The sequence below is a fragment of the Triturus cristatus genome, chromosome 1_2 (assembly GCF_964204655.1).
Source record: "Triturus cristatus chromosome 1_2, aTriCri1.1, whole genome shotgun sequence".
Classification (NCBI taxonomy): Eukaryota; Metazoa; Chordata; class Amphibia; order Caudata; family Salamandridae; genus Triturus; species Triturus cristatus.
The window spans coordinates 40,535,830-40,554,946 of NC_140580.1; the positions used below are offsets into that span (position 1 = coordinate 40,535,830).

At 46.7% G+C, this 19,117-nt stretch overlaps 1 protein-coding gene across 3 annotated transcripts in view; it reads left to right on the forward strand.

The window, feature by feature from the left end:
• IPO9 (importin 9) overlaps positions 1-19,117 on the forward strand; it is a 595,516-nt gene that overhangs the window by 404,459 nt on the left and 171,940 nt on the right. For all 3 annotated transcript variants that reach the window (XM_085600586.1, XM_085600577.1, XM_085600596.1), the window contains one exon: positions 9,729-9,827. In XM_085600586.1, coding sequence (XP_085456712.1) covers positions 9,729-9,827 — 99 coding nt within the window. The remainder of the gene's footprint in view (positions 1-9,728; positions 9,828-19,117) is intronic.

Consider the following 19,117-nt stretch of genomic DNA (forward strand, 5'->3'; position numbering starts at 1 on the left):
ACGTACGCCCTCCGCAGGAATTTATGGTGTATTAGCCTATGTTAGTGTTTACAGGATACCACTTTGGTTTGCGTGCAACATTCTAGCCAGACTTTGTAACTGGGTGTCCCAGGTCCTTTTCCCATGCTACTCTCACTCTAGTGTCATGCGTTGGTACAAGCCCTAAGCATGCGCTGTATAGTCTAGAGTTGGTCTCCGGTGGTATTGGTGATGAGCAGTGTGAGTGAAAAGCTGTCCGGTTCTAGTGGGTATGTTGCCATCCTGTCCTTGAGGGCTACTTGGAGCCTAGCCAGGAAAAAATGGTCTATGTAAGGGGCATCTTGGAAACAAATCCACCTCTTTATTTTAGCACCAAACTGGTCTATCGCTGGACCGTAGTTCAGGACGCAGTATCTGTTCTCTGTCCCGGTCTATATTTTGACAAGCTATATGGGCTATTTACACATATTTTCACCCATCTTTTTAAAGAAACTGACTGGAAAGAGAGGCGATATAGCCGGATATGCTGCAACTTAAAAGGATGATAACTCTGACTCTGAATGGGATAGCGTACCACCAGTATCCTACCATGCCCTGCTAATGACCGTTAAGCCAGTTTTTTTTTTCTGCCCGCTGGAGTCTTCAGCTTGTTTGTTTTCGGCTTTTACGTTTGGGGAAATATTTCCAAAACAACTTAACTCAGTTGCTTTAGAGAGAGATTAGATTTATTGACAGAAATCCTTTTCCTCTTCACCAAATGCCCTCCCTTATTGTGGCTTGGCTTACTTGTGGGAATACAATGGCCCAAAAAGAACATCATGATATCTGTGTGACTTCCCAGTTCAGTTCTCCTGACTCTTCTCCTTGAGAAAATGTCCAGGGGGACTTTTAAATACAGGGAAAACATTTGCCTACATGGCCTGCAGAAGAACCACACAAGTGATTGGTATCATGAAGAATGTTCGCCAATACAACACGTCCCTCTAATAGAGGCATACAAGTAAAGACCTTAACAAGAAATGTTTTGAGATCCATGATGTTGAGATCACCACATTTGCTGTTGAGTTATTTTCCCCTTGAGACATTAGTTTGTGCAAAAAACTACAAGCAAGTTGAATGCAGGGGAAAAGGCGATGTTTAAGAGTGAATCGGTGTAGAGGGAGACCACGTCCAGCAAATAATTTCACCTATCTGATACAGATTTCTGGAAGCAGATTCCTTACCTTTAAACAGTGTTTCCCAAACTATGGGTCACAACACACTGTAGGTCGCCATCCGATTTTCGGTGAGTTTCTCAAGTCCAAGCATTAAATAAAGAAGCTTGTAAAATTTTCTATTAATTTTGACACGGTTGCTGTGCTTCAAAGACAAAGGTCAAATGAGAGGCTATGTCTTGTGACAAATTGTTGCATATTTTTATAATGTGGGGCTTGGTTTTTACAAACTCCTCACTTTGCTGTCAGAGAAAGAAAAGTAAAGCGGATTATGGGAAAATCTTGTGGTACATTGAGAGTGAAAGGAAATGCTGTAGGATGTCGTTTTGTGTAACACACAACTAAAATGTAAATACTTGTAAAATGTGAACTGTAAACATACAGCAATTAGGAAAGAACACATTAAGCACATTTGTTTGTAAAGCGTCAGTGTGATGCAAACAAAGATTTTAATAGGATCAAAACAAATCATGAGACATTACTTGGTGATGCACAAAGTATAAATATTCACTGAAACCTGGTTATCAAAGATTGCCATTTGTGTGGAATGCAATATAGTTTTATCAGTAAATTCAGTAGACATTTCAATGGAAAATGTGCTGTCTGTAAATGACCATGCGCTAACACACAATGCTTTAGTTGCATAAAAAATCTCATGGCTCCTGCCAATTAAAGCTAGGTGGGTCACAAAAGTTTGTCGTTATAAAAATTGGGTCATGGTTCTAAAAGGTTTGCAAAGCACTGCCTTAGAATATTCCCCTGGCATTAAACTGGATCTGGAAAAATTTTAACCAGAAACTCTATGCACTTGTAGGTGGTGTAGATTGGTGCCGGGTTCATGTTGTTAGTGTCGGAAGTAACCTGTGTAGTGCCTATATAGGCACCACCCCAGCGTGCTGACATCAGTTCTTTTCTTTCCACGCCAGTCAGCACAGATCCGGAGAGAGCAACCTCTGTCCACTTTTGGAATGACATTTTTCAACATTTTGTCGAGACTTTCTCTCTCAGTGTAAGTAGGGATGTCTCCAGTAAAACGGGTGGGGTTTAAACCTTGTGGCTCCTGTCACAGAAAGATGTCTGAGAGAACCCCATCTGGTTTGTCTTTGCTGCCTCGAGCTGTACCTCGACTTCAAGGTTTGAGGACTGCCGTACCACGAACCCCAAGGTGGTGAGCGAGCATAGTAGCCTGATGCTGGTTGCCTCCATGACGTTTGCGATATTGATCGCCAGGAAGTTCCTGGGCCCATTCACGGAGTCGTTCCAGGCACTCCTCATTGCACTCTTACGTTGTCTGGTAAGCCCCACAATAAGTCTAAGAAATTGAAGCCTTCACTGGGCTGGTCTAAGTCATCATAGAAGGCGTGGAAACAACATCACTTCAGGCCCCGCTCCTATGCTGAGCTGCCACTGGGAGCCAGAGTGACCCCTTCCAACTCCGAGGATCTTATGAGACCATGCACCTTATCTTTGGGTGGGCTGACCCCTCTGGAGCCCCTTTGGACCGCATGTGTTTGGAGGGTGCCCCTTCTGGGTTACCGCCAGCGCGTCAACCCTCTGCACCAGTCAGGCCCCCTGGATCCAGAATGCCTCCGAATGAGAGACCGCGACCTTCCCCAGAGTACATTCCCCGTGCCGACCCTATACTTATACCTGACTCGGATACGGAGCCGGGCTGGCATCTCTTAACTATGGCACTGTTCAGAATTCGACATACCGAATCGGATTCAAGTCCTGCTTTTTGCGACAAGCCTGGGTGGAGTACGAGAGGATCCTTATAGATGTTCCAACCCCCTTGATGAAGCCGAAGAAAACTGGTACGTGGAACTGGCGGATGCCCGTGGTCTGGCCACCTCCCCAGACGCAGGGCTGGTCTCTCCTCATAGTGTAGCTACAAAAGAAGGGGCCTCCTTTGCTATGGTGGTGAGGAGCGTGGTTGAGGTCCTTTGTGGCAGTCAAAGCGAATGTCTTGGCATAGGTGCTTAAACCAAGAGTCACCCTTTCAGAACCTCTCTTCCATTTCAAATCCCTCACTAATGTCCTGCTTGGGTACTGGTTCAAGGCCGGCTCCTGGGAACCCAAGTTTCCTCACCAAGCACCCCACCCTTCCACATCCAAGGTCAACCCTGTTGTGTTTCCTACCACATCACATAGGGAATCCAAAGAGGCTTGACACCTTTGACAAGAGGATGTTGTCTTCCATCAGCCTTGCACTGTGGTTGATGAACACTGCAATCCTTTTGGGCAGATACACCTACAAGGTTTGGGACTGCCTATAGTCTCATTGAGGCCCGAGCCTGACTGACACAGGCAATTGCCAGTGGCTGAGTTGCAGCGGAGTTCACAAGTTGCTGCAGACTGGAAAGGAGACTCGCTAGGCAGAGGTATTGCGTCATCAGTGGCACTCAGACACCACACCTTGCTGAGGTCCGAGTTTTACAGGGGGTGCCCAAGTATCCCTTATGGAATGCCCTTCAATAGTACCTGCTTCTTTGTCGACAAGGCAGATTTAACGCTGGAGCAATTTAAGGAGTGCCAGGCCACTCCTAGGTCCTTGGGCCTCTCCATGGCTCCACACCAACTTGATTCTGCCTTTTGCTACTTCTGTGGCTGCGGTTCAGTCTAGCAGCTGGATCCATTTCTGCCCAGATTCAAGGCCAACAGGCTCAGCAGTCCTTTTGTGGTTATGAACATGGTTCCCACAGGCCTTGTGGGACACATAGCCAGAGGTCAACAGAGTCCGCAAAGGCCACCTTATCACCACGTGACCCAGTGGGTGTCAGGATCCAACATCGCCTGTCCTGCTGGCAGTCCTTAACATTGTACAAGCGACCACTCCCAATTCTTTCAGTTGAGGTATTCCATACCATTCTTGAAAATGCCTGGAGCCCATGCCACCTTCCACAGACCGGCTGACAGAGGACCACGTCTCCTTGCTTAGTCAGGAAATATAGGCTGTTCTTTGCCAAAGGAGCCAGCAAGCGGGTTGCCGGCATCCGAAGTACATTGTGGTTGCTATAGCTGCTTCTTCCTAGTGACCAAAAAAGACTGAAGCCTTCGTCCTAAGCAAACACCTTCGCCCTTCAATTTCTTCCTGAAGAAGAAATTCAAGGTGCTCACTTTGGCTCAGGTTCTGTCTGCCCTGGACCCAGGAGGCTAGATATTAATGCTAGACGTGCTTCTGTAGCCAAATTGTTGCGAAAAGTAACTGATGTCAGTGTGCTGGGGTGGTGCCTATATAGGCACTGTGGGCGTCCTCTGTCGTGGCAGACGCGAAGCTGATCGATGCCACCTTCTGGCACGCAACAGTACTGCTCAAAGTTTCCGGATCAAGTCTGACACCTGGGGAATAATCTAAGGTAAGGAATCTGAGGCTAGATAGTCTCTACTAGCTAAGAAGGGTTACCGAAGGTAAGTAACTTGTTCTTCTGTGGATTATGTCTGCAAGTCATACTTGCCATCGCATGAGTTTTACTTGTGTACCAATATATTTAGCATTGCTCCTAGAGCTCCCGCTACAGGTCTTTGGAAGTCTCCGGCTCAGGCTAGTGATTTTCCTGTTGTTCTTGTAGCTCCTACTCTACCAGTCTTCTCTCTCCCTCCAACGCCCAGAGTTGGATTATGCACTCCTAGGAGAAGAGGTCTAGAAGTTCTCTTAATAGATCAAACAGTCATTCAATATATACAAGCCCAAAATGTCACTCTACATCAGTGTGCCTAAAATCTACACGTCATCAAGATCTTAACACCATTCATATGCTACTTTGCATTCTTTTTTTTTTTTTTTTTTTTTTTTTTTTGGAATATATAAATTTATTAACACAATACTTCAATCACGGGCAGGCCGAATATATAATGATTATGGCAGACTCTCACATATCAAATAACCGATTGAAATACACAATCAAAGCAAATATATATGTAGAAATATATATGTATGTATATAAGAATCAGAAAATAAGAAGGAAAGGAGAGAATCAGTAAGGAATCAAGAGACAGTTAGTAGCAGAGACACCTCACCTAATGCTCCATCATTTCACCCCACTTTGCTCAAGGGGAGTCCATTGCTTGAACCGGGTGAAAGCTCAGGGGTGACACCACTCTGCCTTGACAACACGTCTGCTCCACAGCGTGAACTTCCACCAGGCCAGTGTAGGCTCCCCTTTTTTTTTTTTTTTTTTTTTTTTTTGTTGAAAAACCTTTATTGACATTTCAATCATTAACAAGTATGGGCCTACAACCCCCCTGGGCCGGCCGCTAAGCAATCAGAGCAATAAGGGCAAATGTAAACACAGGCGGCACCTCGGAGAGCAGAATCTTCATTCCAATATAGTCCGGCCAGTGAGCCGCGCAAGTAGGACACCAGGAGAAAAAGGGTTTTTCATTTTATAATGAAACAAGACAGTAGGATCAGGTGCCAAACAAGTTCCCGACAGCGGTAAGGGGCAAGAATAATAGACGTAAGCAATAAGCAGCAATCTATTGGATCAATGGCGCAGACACGGGAAAATCCGGATGGGGAAGAATATCAAAAACAGTTGCGCCTGCAGGCCCCGGTACCTAACGCCCAGAAAACACCCCAGAAACTGTGGCACACATGAAGAGGCGACGATTCACAACAAAGGAGGTGTACCGCGCTGATCCCAGAAAAGAAAAAACAAGAAGAAGCGGAAAAGAAAAAGGAGGCCATGGAAAAAGTGATAAAGACTAAAGAGTCCCCTCCCCCAACCCCCCACCCTGCACCTCTGCAAATGAGTATGCCCCCCCCCCCCCCAGCAGTGTGCCTGTCGCCCTGGAACTAGACCCGAAATATAGAAGAAACAGGGAAAAAGGAGTAAGAAAGAACCCCACCAGATGGGGGGGTGGAGAAAGTATAATAAACTGGAGGAGGGCCTTCAAAACATACCCCCGGCTTCTCCCTCCCGCACGGTGAAGTCTCCCCACCGCAAACAATAAGCAGCACCAAATCGACCATATCAAAAAAAGGGGAATGGGGAGCATTATGCACCAACTATGCTAATAATCATGAGAGTACGCAACCATGAGTCCGCCCGTCTACTAGATGACCACCCCCGAAGGATCAGCCTCATCCTTGACCACTCTTTGCAATTCTGCCCATGCCTACCCCTCGACCCAGCACCATGTCCGATGTTCCAAGGTAAAGGAGTATCCAAAAACAACCGTGAAGCGACGCACACAGGTGGGGTGGAAGTCTCTGAGTACCAACACAGTCCGCATCATGGAGGGACGTCTTTCCCAGTGCTGTCCCAGGATCTGCACTGCACACAAGGTCCAGGAAGGCTGAATCAGCCAAAGTAGACAAACGTTGCTGAAATTGTCCCTGGGTCGCCGGAGGCCGTGCACGGGACAAGGCCACCACCTTCCACTCAGGTCCAATACCTCCGGAACAGATCAAACCCTCAGTTAGCCGATCACACGGTAGCATACTGTCCGGAGTGTCCGGCTGTGCACTAATCGCAGGGGTGGCCGCGACATTATCCTCCTGTGTGCAGTGCGGGAAGCCCCTGTGTACCTGTGGACCAGCATGCCGCCACTGTCCCAACGCTGATGCCACACCATCGAGCTTACTCCCCAAGACCCCGGCGCCACGAGCCAAGGAGAAATGAAGGGCACCAAGGGCCTCTAGGAGGTCGCCGTACCCCAGCACAGCTCTCTGCGATCGCTCCGCCACACTCCCAAAAGTCACACACTCCCAATCCTGCTGCGACCCAGTGGACAGGATGGTAGGCGGCATCGCAACAAGATGGCCGCCGGGAAGGCCCGACTCGTATTGGGGCCGGGACCCAGGGACAAGCGCCTCGAGGTCCACGTCGCTGAAGACAGGGGTCCGGGGGCAGGCACAAACTCAGCCGTTGCGTGGTCACGGTCAACAGTCGTCCCCGCCACGGACCAGCTCCCGCGAAAAGCCGGGAGCAGCCCGCAAGGATCAGGGCGAGCTAGAGGCGGCGTCCGGGCAGCTCACCGTCAAAGGCAGGGGCAAGCACCGAAGAATCTGAGAATTGCACCCCCGGGCATGTCCTCGGTCCGCTACGCTTAGCAGTGGGAGCGACTACGGCAAAATGCAGGCCAAGGGCAGCACCGCTCCGGCGGTCCGACTCCACCCAGTCACCACAGGCCGCTGTTGTGAAACTGCCACCCGGCCAAGGCGTCCACTCGAGGTCCCGGCTCCGGGGCTGTACGGGCCGCAAAGTTCAACTGCAGATTTCTCCGGCGGTACGGCAGCCAGAAACCTCGGAGTCACACGATCGGTTGTCACTCTCATTCACAAACACGATCTCATAGCGCAGACTGAGGATCTCGTGCAGGATATCCGTGCGGGATGCGGAGGTTCACGGAGCCGGGAATCTACGCTGCCGTCCCGGTCGCCATCTTGGCTCCTCCCCTACTTTGCATTCTTAAGATATTTCTGGTCACAAGTACTCTGACTTTATTAGAGTTCCCCATTTACAATCTTGCGGATTCTAGACATTACAACTTTTGTTGAAGTTTTGCTCAGAGGTGTTACGAAGAGGAGTATTCTTATTACTGCAACACAACCCAAGATGTCAGTCATTTGTTAAACACTACATCATAGTTTCTCTAAGAAGCCTTAGCTTCAGTTACTCCCAGAACTATTGGAGCCAACCATAGTTCTCAACACCAGCTACAGTAAATAGACTTCTGCATGTTTGCATAAAATGTACAAGCCACCGGAATAAGACCCTTTATTCCTTCTTGCAGGTCCTTCTCCAGATTCAGTTTCAAGGAAATACCAACTTAAATTTCCAACCTCTATAGTACCTTCTGAGAAGGAGAGCAACAAAATAGATGCCTTTGACAGAAAGTTCTGTGGCACTTCTGCAAGAACAATAGAACTGTGAGTACTTCTCCCTGCTCGGGAGGTACACATTCCACTTGAGGAATCTCTTAAGGATTTTCTAGAGAAGCTTCCACATGAAGAGAGATGGCATTTCCAAGGTGTTCTGCACGAGGGGATAATGGTATCCAATCAGTCTATCAGTGCTGCTGCGGATTCAGTGGACCTGGCTGTCCATGGTTACTGTCGTGGTCTAATCATGAGCTAATCTAACACTGATCATCATTTCTCTACCGTAACGGTTTAGAACCAAAGGCCCAAAGGACCTTGTACAGGAAACACCAGTACACATCTTATGACTGCTGTTAATTGCAGGAGAGTAAAAGTCCCTCCGTTTCAGCAAAGCCACCAGCAACAGTAGAAGCCTGCCCTACTGGCCTAATAGTCTGCAAAAGGGGGAAGTGGCAGCCAAACACATTCTGCCTCAGGAGAACACACCAAGCCGTGACACCTCACTTGCTCCTCTTCCATTCGCCACGTTGATAAGGGGAAGCATCCGCTATCATGTGGATGAGTGGAAGATTAGAACACTCAACCAAATATTGCTTAATAATGTGCAGAATGGCTGTTTGAGGTTTTGTTCCTCTCAAAACATTTGTCAGAAGAAAACATCTCAATGCCATCTAGTTTTACTTCAATTTGAGGTCAGCATAGTTGTATGCAAAAAGGCTGTTCAATTGGTCCCGTAGTCACAAAATAGAAAGGGAATGCATTCTCGATACTTTCTGGACTCTTAATTGAATCTAGCCCCCCCCCTAGATGGTCCTGATCGCACCGGAGTGACCACCTCGAGTGGTTCACCAACCTTCTGCAGCTGTAAGAATGGTCACACAAGAGAATACTGTGTCACTGGATCTACTGGTTTCATTTGGGGAAGAGATGTGAATCCTGGTCTCCTTAAAGATTTTACCAGTATTCTTCGCATAGGATGGGCTCAAGGCCTTTGTGTCATCCCAATGAATCCAGCAAGGTGATACTACCCCAACCGCAGTGGTCCCTCTTTGCGGCTTCACCAGGGCAAAACGCTCGAAGGCTTTATTGACCTTCTTTACCCTTATCTTTTCTTTAAAAAAAAAAGTTTGTGAATGGGTTTACTTGTACCTATAAGTGACTTTTTCTGGCTTTTAAAATTGGCTTCATTTTAATGAAAATAAGTGAACATTGGTCAAAGTAGTGTATTATAAAATGTCAAAGAATAAAAAACATGACTTGTTTTTAAAAAGTGTCTATTTTTGTAAAAATTACTCCAGGATTCCGCATGTGGGTGGGAAATGTTCTCCTAGAGGATAACTAATATTACAGGTAAGTAACCATTCCTTTCTTGCCACCTAGCTTTCACTTTACTGCCGGTCATCTTGATGTACCTCTTACTCTGTTTGCTTTAATTGTCTAAATGACTTGACAAACCCCCCGAATTCCCCGTTTTTGTTTTTCTATATTTTAATATACACGCTTGATCATGCACTTTCGTAATCTGCCTTTGCTAAACACTATGATGTACAGTTGACACCCAACTTCACCCGAAGGTGCACTTATTTGATCCTCACATCTTCTCCTCTCATGCTTAAACCCCAACCCTTCTAGCATAGTGGGTGCACTAACTAACTAACTGATCCATCAGGTGTTGAAGGTCTTTGGTATTTCATGGTCATTTTTTACAGATGAGACAAGTGACATGTGGGAAGATGAAGATGAAGACGATGAAGATGAAGGCTTGGCTGGTCAGCTATTATCAGATATCCTCTCTGCAAATAAATATGGTGAGCAAACTTTACACCTTTCTTTGCATGAATTCGAAGTTATTAATAAACAATAAAACCATCCCACAATAGGTTGAGCTGAATCTGAATTTAATAATTTCAGAAGTGTTATTTGAATGTGATCAAAGTTTGTTTATAATTGAAACACTTTTCTTCATTCTACGAGCCTTTTGTTCGAGGCATATGAGCTGCAGATCACACACTGTGCATAGATCGCCATCTGGTGTTGGGCCTGGATGTTTGTACTTTGTTGTTCTAATGGAATAAGTCTTTGGAAGTCACGAGATAGGTGACTCCTCCTTTGGACAATAGTGCGCATGTGCATTAACTCCATCTTCAGATTGTTTTTTTCTGCCATCGGGCTCGGATGTGTTCGTCGCGCTCCAGTCCGGTGTCGTTACCGTTCTACCTTTCGACGCGCAATCCTTCACCCATTCTTCGGTATTGTTTCAATCGCATTTCCCTATTGAAGCGCATCTCTACAAACTTGAATTCTTCGATTCTGGTTGTCGATGCAGGCCTTCGGGCCTAGCTGCACCATTAGGCCTTTGGCTCATGGAAAGGACTCCTTTCAAAAAGTTTCCTCAATGTGGATCCAAGTTTCCACACGCCGATCGTCACAGGGTGTGTAACCACAGCCTTTCGCCCAAACACGAGGCCAAAGACTGTCCAGCTTGTGCCTCTTTCCGCTCTAAGAAAACAATTTGGGATCGTCTAGCTCGAAGAAGCATGGCTCGATCATCAACATCAATACCGGACGATATCTTCCAAGAAGGCATCAATGTACCGGAGCAGGAGCAGATCGAAGAGGGCAACATTAGCGCCTCCGAAGCAGACGTCGAATACATCACTTCAGGGCAGCGGATCGTATGTACTGACGTCGAATCATCCCCCCCCACCCATTCACAAAAAAGGTTTTGTTAACACCTTCACCTTTGGGCCTAGGTGCACACCGGGACAAAACTTCCCACGCCCCGCCTTCGGGTTCTGCAAATAAATCAATACATAAGCCTTCAGGCCACTCTGGCTCGGGCCAGCCTACCGTCGGTGCCGAAACCCTATCCCCGGCACCAAAGATGAAACCACTGTCTTTGTCCGCACCGACGCCTGGTTCCATATCTGCGCCTTCGGCACCAAAATCCACTAGTACTGACGTCTCGCCTCTGAAAATATCATCAGACCCAAGCAAACAACCAGTTTCAAAGACCCCTGACTGAGCGTCAGGGGTCTTTGAAACTGGTTGTTTGCTTCCAATCCCAAAAAATCATCAGAACCAAACAAACAACCGGTTCCGAAGACCACTGGCGCTCAACCTTCGGATCCGAGAAAATCATCGGAACCAAAGAAACAACCGGTTCAGAAGACCCCAACGGAACCCAGGAAAACTCCTGATTTCCAAACCTAAGGAGCATAAAACAACTCAAACTTGTGCCACAGAAACAATTGGACCCGAAAAAATCGGCACCGAAACAACACACTCCAGAGGGGCTTTTTTGGCCTGTTCCAAACCAAAAAACTCTCGAAATAGACCCAAAGACAGGTCAACTTATACTTAGTCCTTCCAGGAAAAGGAAAATGGACAAACCTGTACCAGCTCCACACCCTTTAAAGAAGACAGACATTGCCACTTCTCCTTTAAGAATTCCTTCTCCACCTCCACACCACGTCTCTCCTATCCCATCTCCAGTACCCTCACAATCTCCTCCACCTCAGGATGATGACACATCTGGGGAGGAAGGGGATGATGAACCTTTAGGAGAACCTAGTCACCCTAACACCCCAGATGACCCATGGGACGATTATGGCACACCAGATGTTCCTAATACACCACAAGATATCATCTACCCATCTATACCATCCCCTCGAGAGGACACTATAGGATTCACTCTGCTCATACACAGAGCTGCAGAATACCACGGTGTGAATTTTCACACTGAACCTGTAGAAGATTTCCTCATGGACACTTTTGCACCGTCTCAAAGGTCCACTTCAATTCTCCCAATGTTAAAAGGGGTAATCAAACAAGCTCCTGAAGTGTTTAAGGATCCTGTAAGGGCTAGAGTCATTAACCCCAGGGTGGAAAAGAAAAACAAGTCTGCCCCAGCTGACCATGTTTATATTAAAGGGCAGCTTCCCTTGGATTCCTTGGTAGTCTCCAACGCCAGGAAAAGGGCTAACTCCCAAACCACAGGCGATGCCCCACCTCCTGTTTAGGAGTCAAAACTGTTGGACGCATCTGGTAAAAACAGCATCCCAAGCAGCGAACATATGGAGAATTGCCATCACACATGCTTTGCTGGCTAGGTACGATAGGGCACACTATGACGAGCTAGAGACCCTACAACACCACCTTCCAGATCAATATAAAACAAGGGCCAATGATCTCATCCAGGAAGGCAAACTCATAACTAATGCCTCCATTTGTTGTGCTCTGGATGCTGCAGACACAGCCTCCCAAGCTATTAATACCAGTGTCTTTTTACGCAGACATGCGTGGCTACGCATTTCGGGCTTCAAACCCGAGGTTCAAACTACCATATTAAACTAACCGTTTGACCAGGAACACTTATTTGGGCCTAGTGTAGATTCATTTTTGGAGAAGATGAAAAAAGATACTGACACTGCCAAATCAATGGGAGCTGTGCAATAGCAAGCTCCCAGAAGTTCCTTTCGTCGCTCCTCTTATAGGGGCGCCTCTAGAGGTTTGACCACTGATAACCCCTCCACTTCCTACAAACGTCCCACCCAGACCTCATCTACCAGAGGCTATTACAGAGGAGGCTACAGGGGCAATAACAAGGGTAGAGGCAAAACTACCAGTACTCGCACCGCCTCCACCCCCAAACAATGACTTCCCTCCACTCCCCCAGGACCACTCTACTTCGGTCAGGGGAAGATTGCTACAGTTCCTACCTGTCTGGAACACCATTACCAGGACAGGTGGGTGAGACAAATCATCCAATCCGGTTATTGCCTAGAACTCCAACTCCCCCAAACATACCACCCAAACAGCGTCCAATGTCAACAGAGCATTTAACGCTTCTAAAACAAGAGTTGCTTTCCCTCCTACAAAAACATGCAATGGAACCAGTTCCTCTGCATCACCAAAACACAAGGGTTTACTCCCTGTACTTTCTCATTCCAAAGAAGGACGGAACCCTGAGACCCATCTTAGACCATTAAACCTCTACATACAATCAGACCATTTTCATATGATCATTCAACAGGTCCTTCCTCTACTCAAACAAGGCGATTTCCTTGCCACCTTAGATCTCAAGGACACTTACTTTCCCATTCACCCTGCTCACAGGAAATATTTTCGATTTGTAGTGGACGGTCCGCATTACCAGTTCAAGGTTCTCCCATTCGGAGTCACCACAGCACCCAGAGTCTTCACAAAATGTCTGGCAGTGGTAGCAACCCACTTAAGAAGGCAACAAATTCACGTCTTCCCATATTTGGACGACTGGCTCATAAAAGCCAAGTCGCATACCCAGTGTGTAAATCACACACACACACCACAATCAAACTACTTCCCGACTTAGAGTTTACCATAAACCTCTCAAAGTCTCACCTCCAACCATCCCACATCCAACAATATGTAGGTGCCACAATAAGCACCTCAAGAGCCTTGCATATCCCAGTCCAACCAAGATAGCAAGCATGCAAGCCCTTATAACAAAATTCCAGCCGCAACACTCACGTCCAGCTAGAGTGTTCATGCAACTAATAGGGATGATGGCCTCTTGTATATTCATAGTAACTCATGCAAGACTACAGACTCTTTTTACAACTCCATCATAACACAGTGGTTCTCAGGACAAATCCCAAATTCCTTCCTAAGGTTATCTCTCCCTTCCATCTCAACCAATCTGTTGAGTTGCCAGTGTTCTTCTCGCAACCACAAACAGTAGCAGAAAGAGCTCTTCATACACTAGACGTAAAAAGAGCACTCCTTTACTATATTGACATAACAAACTTTTCACAAAACAACTTTTTGTATCCTTCTCACCACCACATAAAGGCAATCCCATATCAAAGTCTGGGATTGCAAGGTGGATTGTCAAATGTATACATATTTGGTATGACAAAGCAAAACGTACACTGTCTATTCCACCTAAAGCCCACTCTACCCGCAAAATAGGGGCTTTACTGGCATTTTTGTGGGAACATTCCCTTAGATATCTGCAAAGCCGCTACATGGTCCACACCGCACACATTCACAAAACACTATTGTGTAGATGTGCAGGCAAAACAATAAGCTAGTGTGGGGCCAGGCTGTACTCAAAACACTATTTCAAACTACTGCAACAGATACTGGTGGTCGTCGCTAAAGAGGAGTACTGTTATGCAATCTATGCACAGTGTGAGATCTGCAGCTCATATGCCTCAAACGGAAAATGCTACTTACCAGTATGCATCTGTTCTTGGCATGTAGAGCTGCAGATTCACACACGCCCACCCACCTCCCCGGCTACCTTTATCTGTTCCAGTATTATCTTAATTAGATACAACATACATGGACATCTATTTCTGTGTCTCACAAAACTCCATCATTTCGCTTCTTGACGAAAAAACAATCTGAAGATGGAGTCGATGCCCATGCGCACTATTGTCCAATGGAGGAGTCGCCTATCTCGTGACTTCAAAAAACGTATTCCAATACAACACAGTGCAAACATCCGGGCCCAACACCAGATGGCGATCTATGCACAGTTTGTGAATCTGCAGCTCTACATGCCAAGAACAGGTGCATACTGGTAAGTAGGATTTTCCTTATGTTGTCACAATGTGTGTAGGCTCCCAGAGCTTTCTTTTATTAAATACAAATGTTTAATTTTTAAAATAGGCATTCTTTCTTTAAATGAAGAAATACAGTAAAACCGTCTTGAAACTAAATTTGCCAAAATATTTTATTTATTTGTAAAACTAGCTAATAATAAAAAATAAATCTTGGCCTTTAAATTACTCTGAAATGAAATTTGTTTAATTTCTTGACACTATAATTATAGTGCCACTTCGGCAGACCTATTGGATTTAATTTTCAATATACTTTTTTAAAGAGTGAATTATATCAAATGTGGAAAATGGAGCAAAATACGCATCATCTTTCCAGAGCTGAAAAATGAAGCTGCACCTTTAAGATAGCCAGACATCTCCATATTCCTCGATGCCTTACATTGTCAAGTTGCCTCTATTCCTTTTATGTTGCTGATGTATTAAGTATTTCGGAGCACAGGCTCTGACCTGTCCCTGCTTGTACTGTCAACATTGGACATGTTTGAAGGCAGGAAAGTTATTTTCCTTTTCTTACTGAAAACCGCTGTTTCTCAGTTGTTTTTCTCAGCTTTCCATTCACTTTGTGTCAAGTGCCCTGTATGTCCCTGGAAGAAGCTGAAAAAGGTCCATTTTGTCCTTTGTGTGGTTCCTCATTGATTTTTCTTTCAAGTAGTGTACTTTCCGCTAATTGATGTCCAAGAGGCCCGTGTCAGCCAAGGAAGGATTCTCACTCAGAATGCTGCAGATCATGGAGGTTGAGGAAGAATTCCTGTGAAATGCCAATTGAGTGGCTACTACTGCTGTAAGCTTTTATTCCCCTACAAGGACTCCCACATAGATATTGCCAAATAAAAAATTTAAGGATAAAAATCGGTGTTCCCACCATTCTTTTCAATGTCGAGGAAAGGAACACCTGCTACATGCTTACCGTCCAGGACAGGCAGGATTTTGAGATCCTTTTAGACACTGAAGACAACAACACTGCTGTGTCATTCAAGGTTGAGAACACAAGTCGCCAAAATACTCGACATCCATGTCAAAACGATCTGTTCATTTCCCATTGCTTACATTGGCAGACATGAATGAGGATATGATTCCTTCACTGGAATCTGCTTCTACTATTCTGTATCCCACTCCTGAGGAGCCATTCATTAACAAGCGAGTAGCACAATTATTCAGAATCTAGTTATTTCGAAGGTTTGACCCTTATCTTCTCTACCAGCGGTCTCAGACACGTGATACCAGAGTAGTGAAATCAGAGGAATGGTGGAAAGCGGCAGGGCAGGAAGGCGAAGCCTTGCCAGAGCCGCCGAGAGGAGCTGCTAGAGGCGTCTGAGCGGGAGCGGGGACACCGCACAACAACGGGATCGCCGGGGCTTTGCTGGTTTCGACTGTGCTCGCCCCCGCAAAGCACAGCATCGTTGTTACCTCTGCGCGGCCCCTGCAAGCACAGGTATTCCTGCTGCAGGAACCGGAGCGGGAGTGGGGTAGCAGCGGAACAGCTGAGGCTTCCTAAATCTCAGCCGTGCTGCGCCTCGCGGCCCCTGCAAAACAGTCTATTTCTCCTTACCGCCCTCGCAAAAGAACTGTTGTTCCTTACTGTTGTTCTTTACCTACGGCCTCAGGCTAAGCGCTGCTGTTAAGTGCTGCTGCCAGCTGAGGGACTTGGCGCAGGCTTTTCCGCGGGAAATTTACGGCGAGGACTGACATCTTGGGATTGCCTTCCCAGCCCAGACAGTGGGGGGCCCCTTCACTCGGGAGGCAAGGAGTGGCTGTAGGCAAGGAGCTCCATCGACAAAGCACACCTTTGATACAGCGAGCTCCATTCCACAACGCGGGGGCATTATCGCTGCATAGGCCCAAAGGCGAGCACAGCAGGCGAGTGTGCCCGTTTTTATTGTAATTGTAACCAGCCGGGATTCTCAGAGCAGGACAGAGCAAGAGCAAATACGTTCAAGATTGAAACGCAAATAAGAGAGAAGCTGTTGTATGCTGTGCTCAGCTGTAAGTGACGCTTTAGTGACACTACTAGGGTCGCTGGGGAAAAAAAACAGATTTGTATTGGCACTGGCATCAGACCCAGCTGCTTTTTGTCTTTCTCAGGCGGCATTATCTCTGGTCAACAGTTACAGCAGTAGCAGCACCAGTGCCGGGTGATTGGTGCAGCAGGGGGAGTGCATTTGCAGAGTCCTTGTGGGAGGCACAGGGAGCCTGGCCATCTATGATAACATCACCACCTCCTTGGGAACAGATAGAAGAATTATATGCAGAATTTGAGGCAGTGTTTCAGTGCTCTAGGAGGGGTTTAGTGGGGCAGAACACTGCGCTGATCCTCGCTGTTCCTCGCCCCGCCTTCCCGCCGGTGCTCTTTGTTATTGAAGCAGAGGTAGCTGAAGTAACAAACCAACATTGAGTCCTCCCAGTGGGAGTCAGGTTGTCAACTGAGTACAATATCATTGAATAATCAATTGAGTGGAGGTGGTGGGGGTGAGAGGCGAAAGTTTCTACCCTTTGGTGTGAGATGACCTCTAAACAAAATTACGCTCTGGACGTGTACTTACCTTGTCTCCAAGCCATACTAGTAAATTGAGGAGATCATATAGCGGAACCAGACATATACAGCATCTTTGCTATAAATCTCACCCAAACTTCACGGGCTTTTTTCGGAAAGTTCCCCGGACTGCTCCTGTGCAGGCAACATTGGGCCAAGAATGAATGTTTTTCAAGTCCTTCGCAGGAACGCCACCCTCCTTGTCTTTGGGGGACGTTCAGGGAAACTTTTGTGGTCCTGCGGGGAGCCAGATAATGTCCTGTGAAGGGGCCAGGGCCCAGAAAAAAAACAGGCGCAGAAGATGGCCCAAGTGGTTTCTCACCTGATACCCCTTTACATGCAAATCTGGGTCCTGGTTCATGTGTTAACCATCCAACCCAACAGTTCCAACAGAGCCAGCAGAGTTTACAACACATCTCCTTGAACCAATTAAAAATAGAGCACTCTGCTGTTGGTACACCCGTTGTATTGCAAAAACAACAGTTGATGGACAGAACGCAGAACAATGTCATTCATTCACCCCAGTACAGAGATCTGGGCCTAAATCCATCGTTTTTTTGTTCACCATGCCATTCCAGTTTGAACCCAGCCATATGCAAATCAGTCTTGACCCTGTGCCTCATGGGAACAGTCCAGCCCGAACTGCCAAGCCAGGTCCTCCCTAGGACCGGTTTCAGGGTTTCTCCCCTCTTCAGCCAGGATAGCTTGATTCCAGTGGCATGGAGAGCACGGGGACCCACGTCTGGGCATACCCGTCCCACTCGGGGTGACAAATGCAAAAACAACAGTTGATGGACAGAATGCAGAACAATGTCATACATTCACCCCAGTACTGGGCGCTGCCTCGCATGCAAAGTTGGGTCCAGATCATCATCTTAACCAGCAGAGTCAGCAAATCATCTCTGTGAATAGGGAAAAACCAAACAGTAAGACTGTGGCTGTATTCGTTGCCCCTATGGAGGAGGGGGTGACGACAAGGGATCCCGTGATGAGGGTGCGCTAGGGTGTACCAGAGGATTCCGGGAGGATGCAGAGAGGGATGTCTCTGCGATGGTGGATAAGGCATCAGTTTGTTAAAAATTGAATCCAAGGGAAGACTTCACATTGATTTTGAAGCCCCAAACAAAGGGCTGGGGAGCCCCTCGCGATCATGCTGTGAAGGACAGTTATCCAATGAGTAGATTTAGGAAGAGGAACACTCCTATTGTAAGCTCTTCCCCTAGGCGTCTCTTTGCCTCTTTATATTGTAGTACAAGTCATTTGAATGGTAATTCTCTGGAGTCTGTTTATGAAGCTGATGATGTTCATGATGTATTCCTGCCTTGTTTACAACCGAAGCTGGGTAATGAGAGGGATGGTGTGCCTTCGAAATATTTTTTCTGTATTGAAAGACTATTAAGTTTGACTTTGCTGGAGAAATCTGTTTTAAGCTCACATCATATGCTGGAAATGAGCTCTGTAATGTTGTTTGAAGTGCAAAAAGTAAAAAGAATCGGACACCTTCACACCCTCCTCTAATATACCTGCGCAACCGGAAGAACAGACAGATTTTAGGCCCGCTCTACTCGTTACCCGGGGAGAGCAGAGAGATGTCTGTGTATGCAGGAACACCTCTTTCTATTGTCACCCATTGAACCTTTGTGTAATCTTTAAAATGAAGAGCTCTGTTTAAGCTCACTCTTTGGGTAGGCTGTTGTGGGTCCCCCGTTTGGGAAATGTCATACTAAAACACTATCCTTTGTTCATTAAGGGAAAAAAGGGGGCCAGTGGAGCCATTGAGAAAGTAGAGAAAAGTGGGGATTATGTTGGCCGAAAAGGCAGGGGAGAGACAGAGGGGGAGGTACCAACCCCATCCGCCTTACAGGCCCAACTCCCCAATTCATCAGTGAAAATAGGGTCAAAATCAGGGGAGAGGAGGTCCTGCAACAAAACTCAAAGGGGAAAATAGAAAAAAGAAACA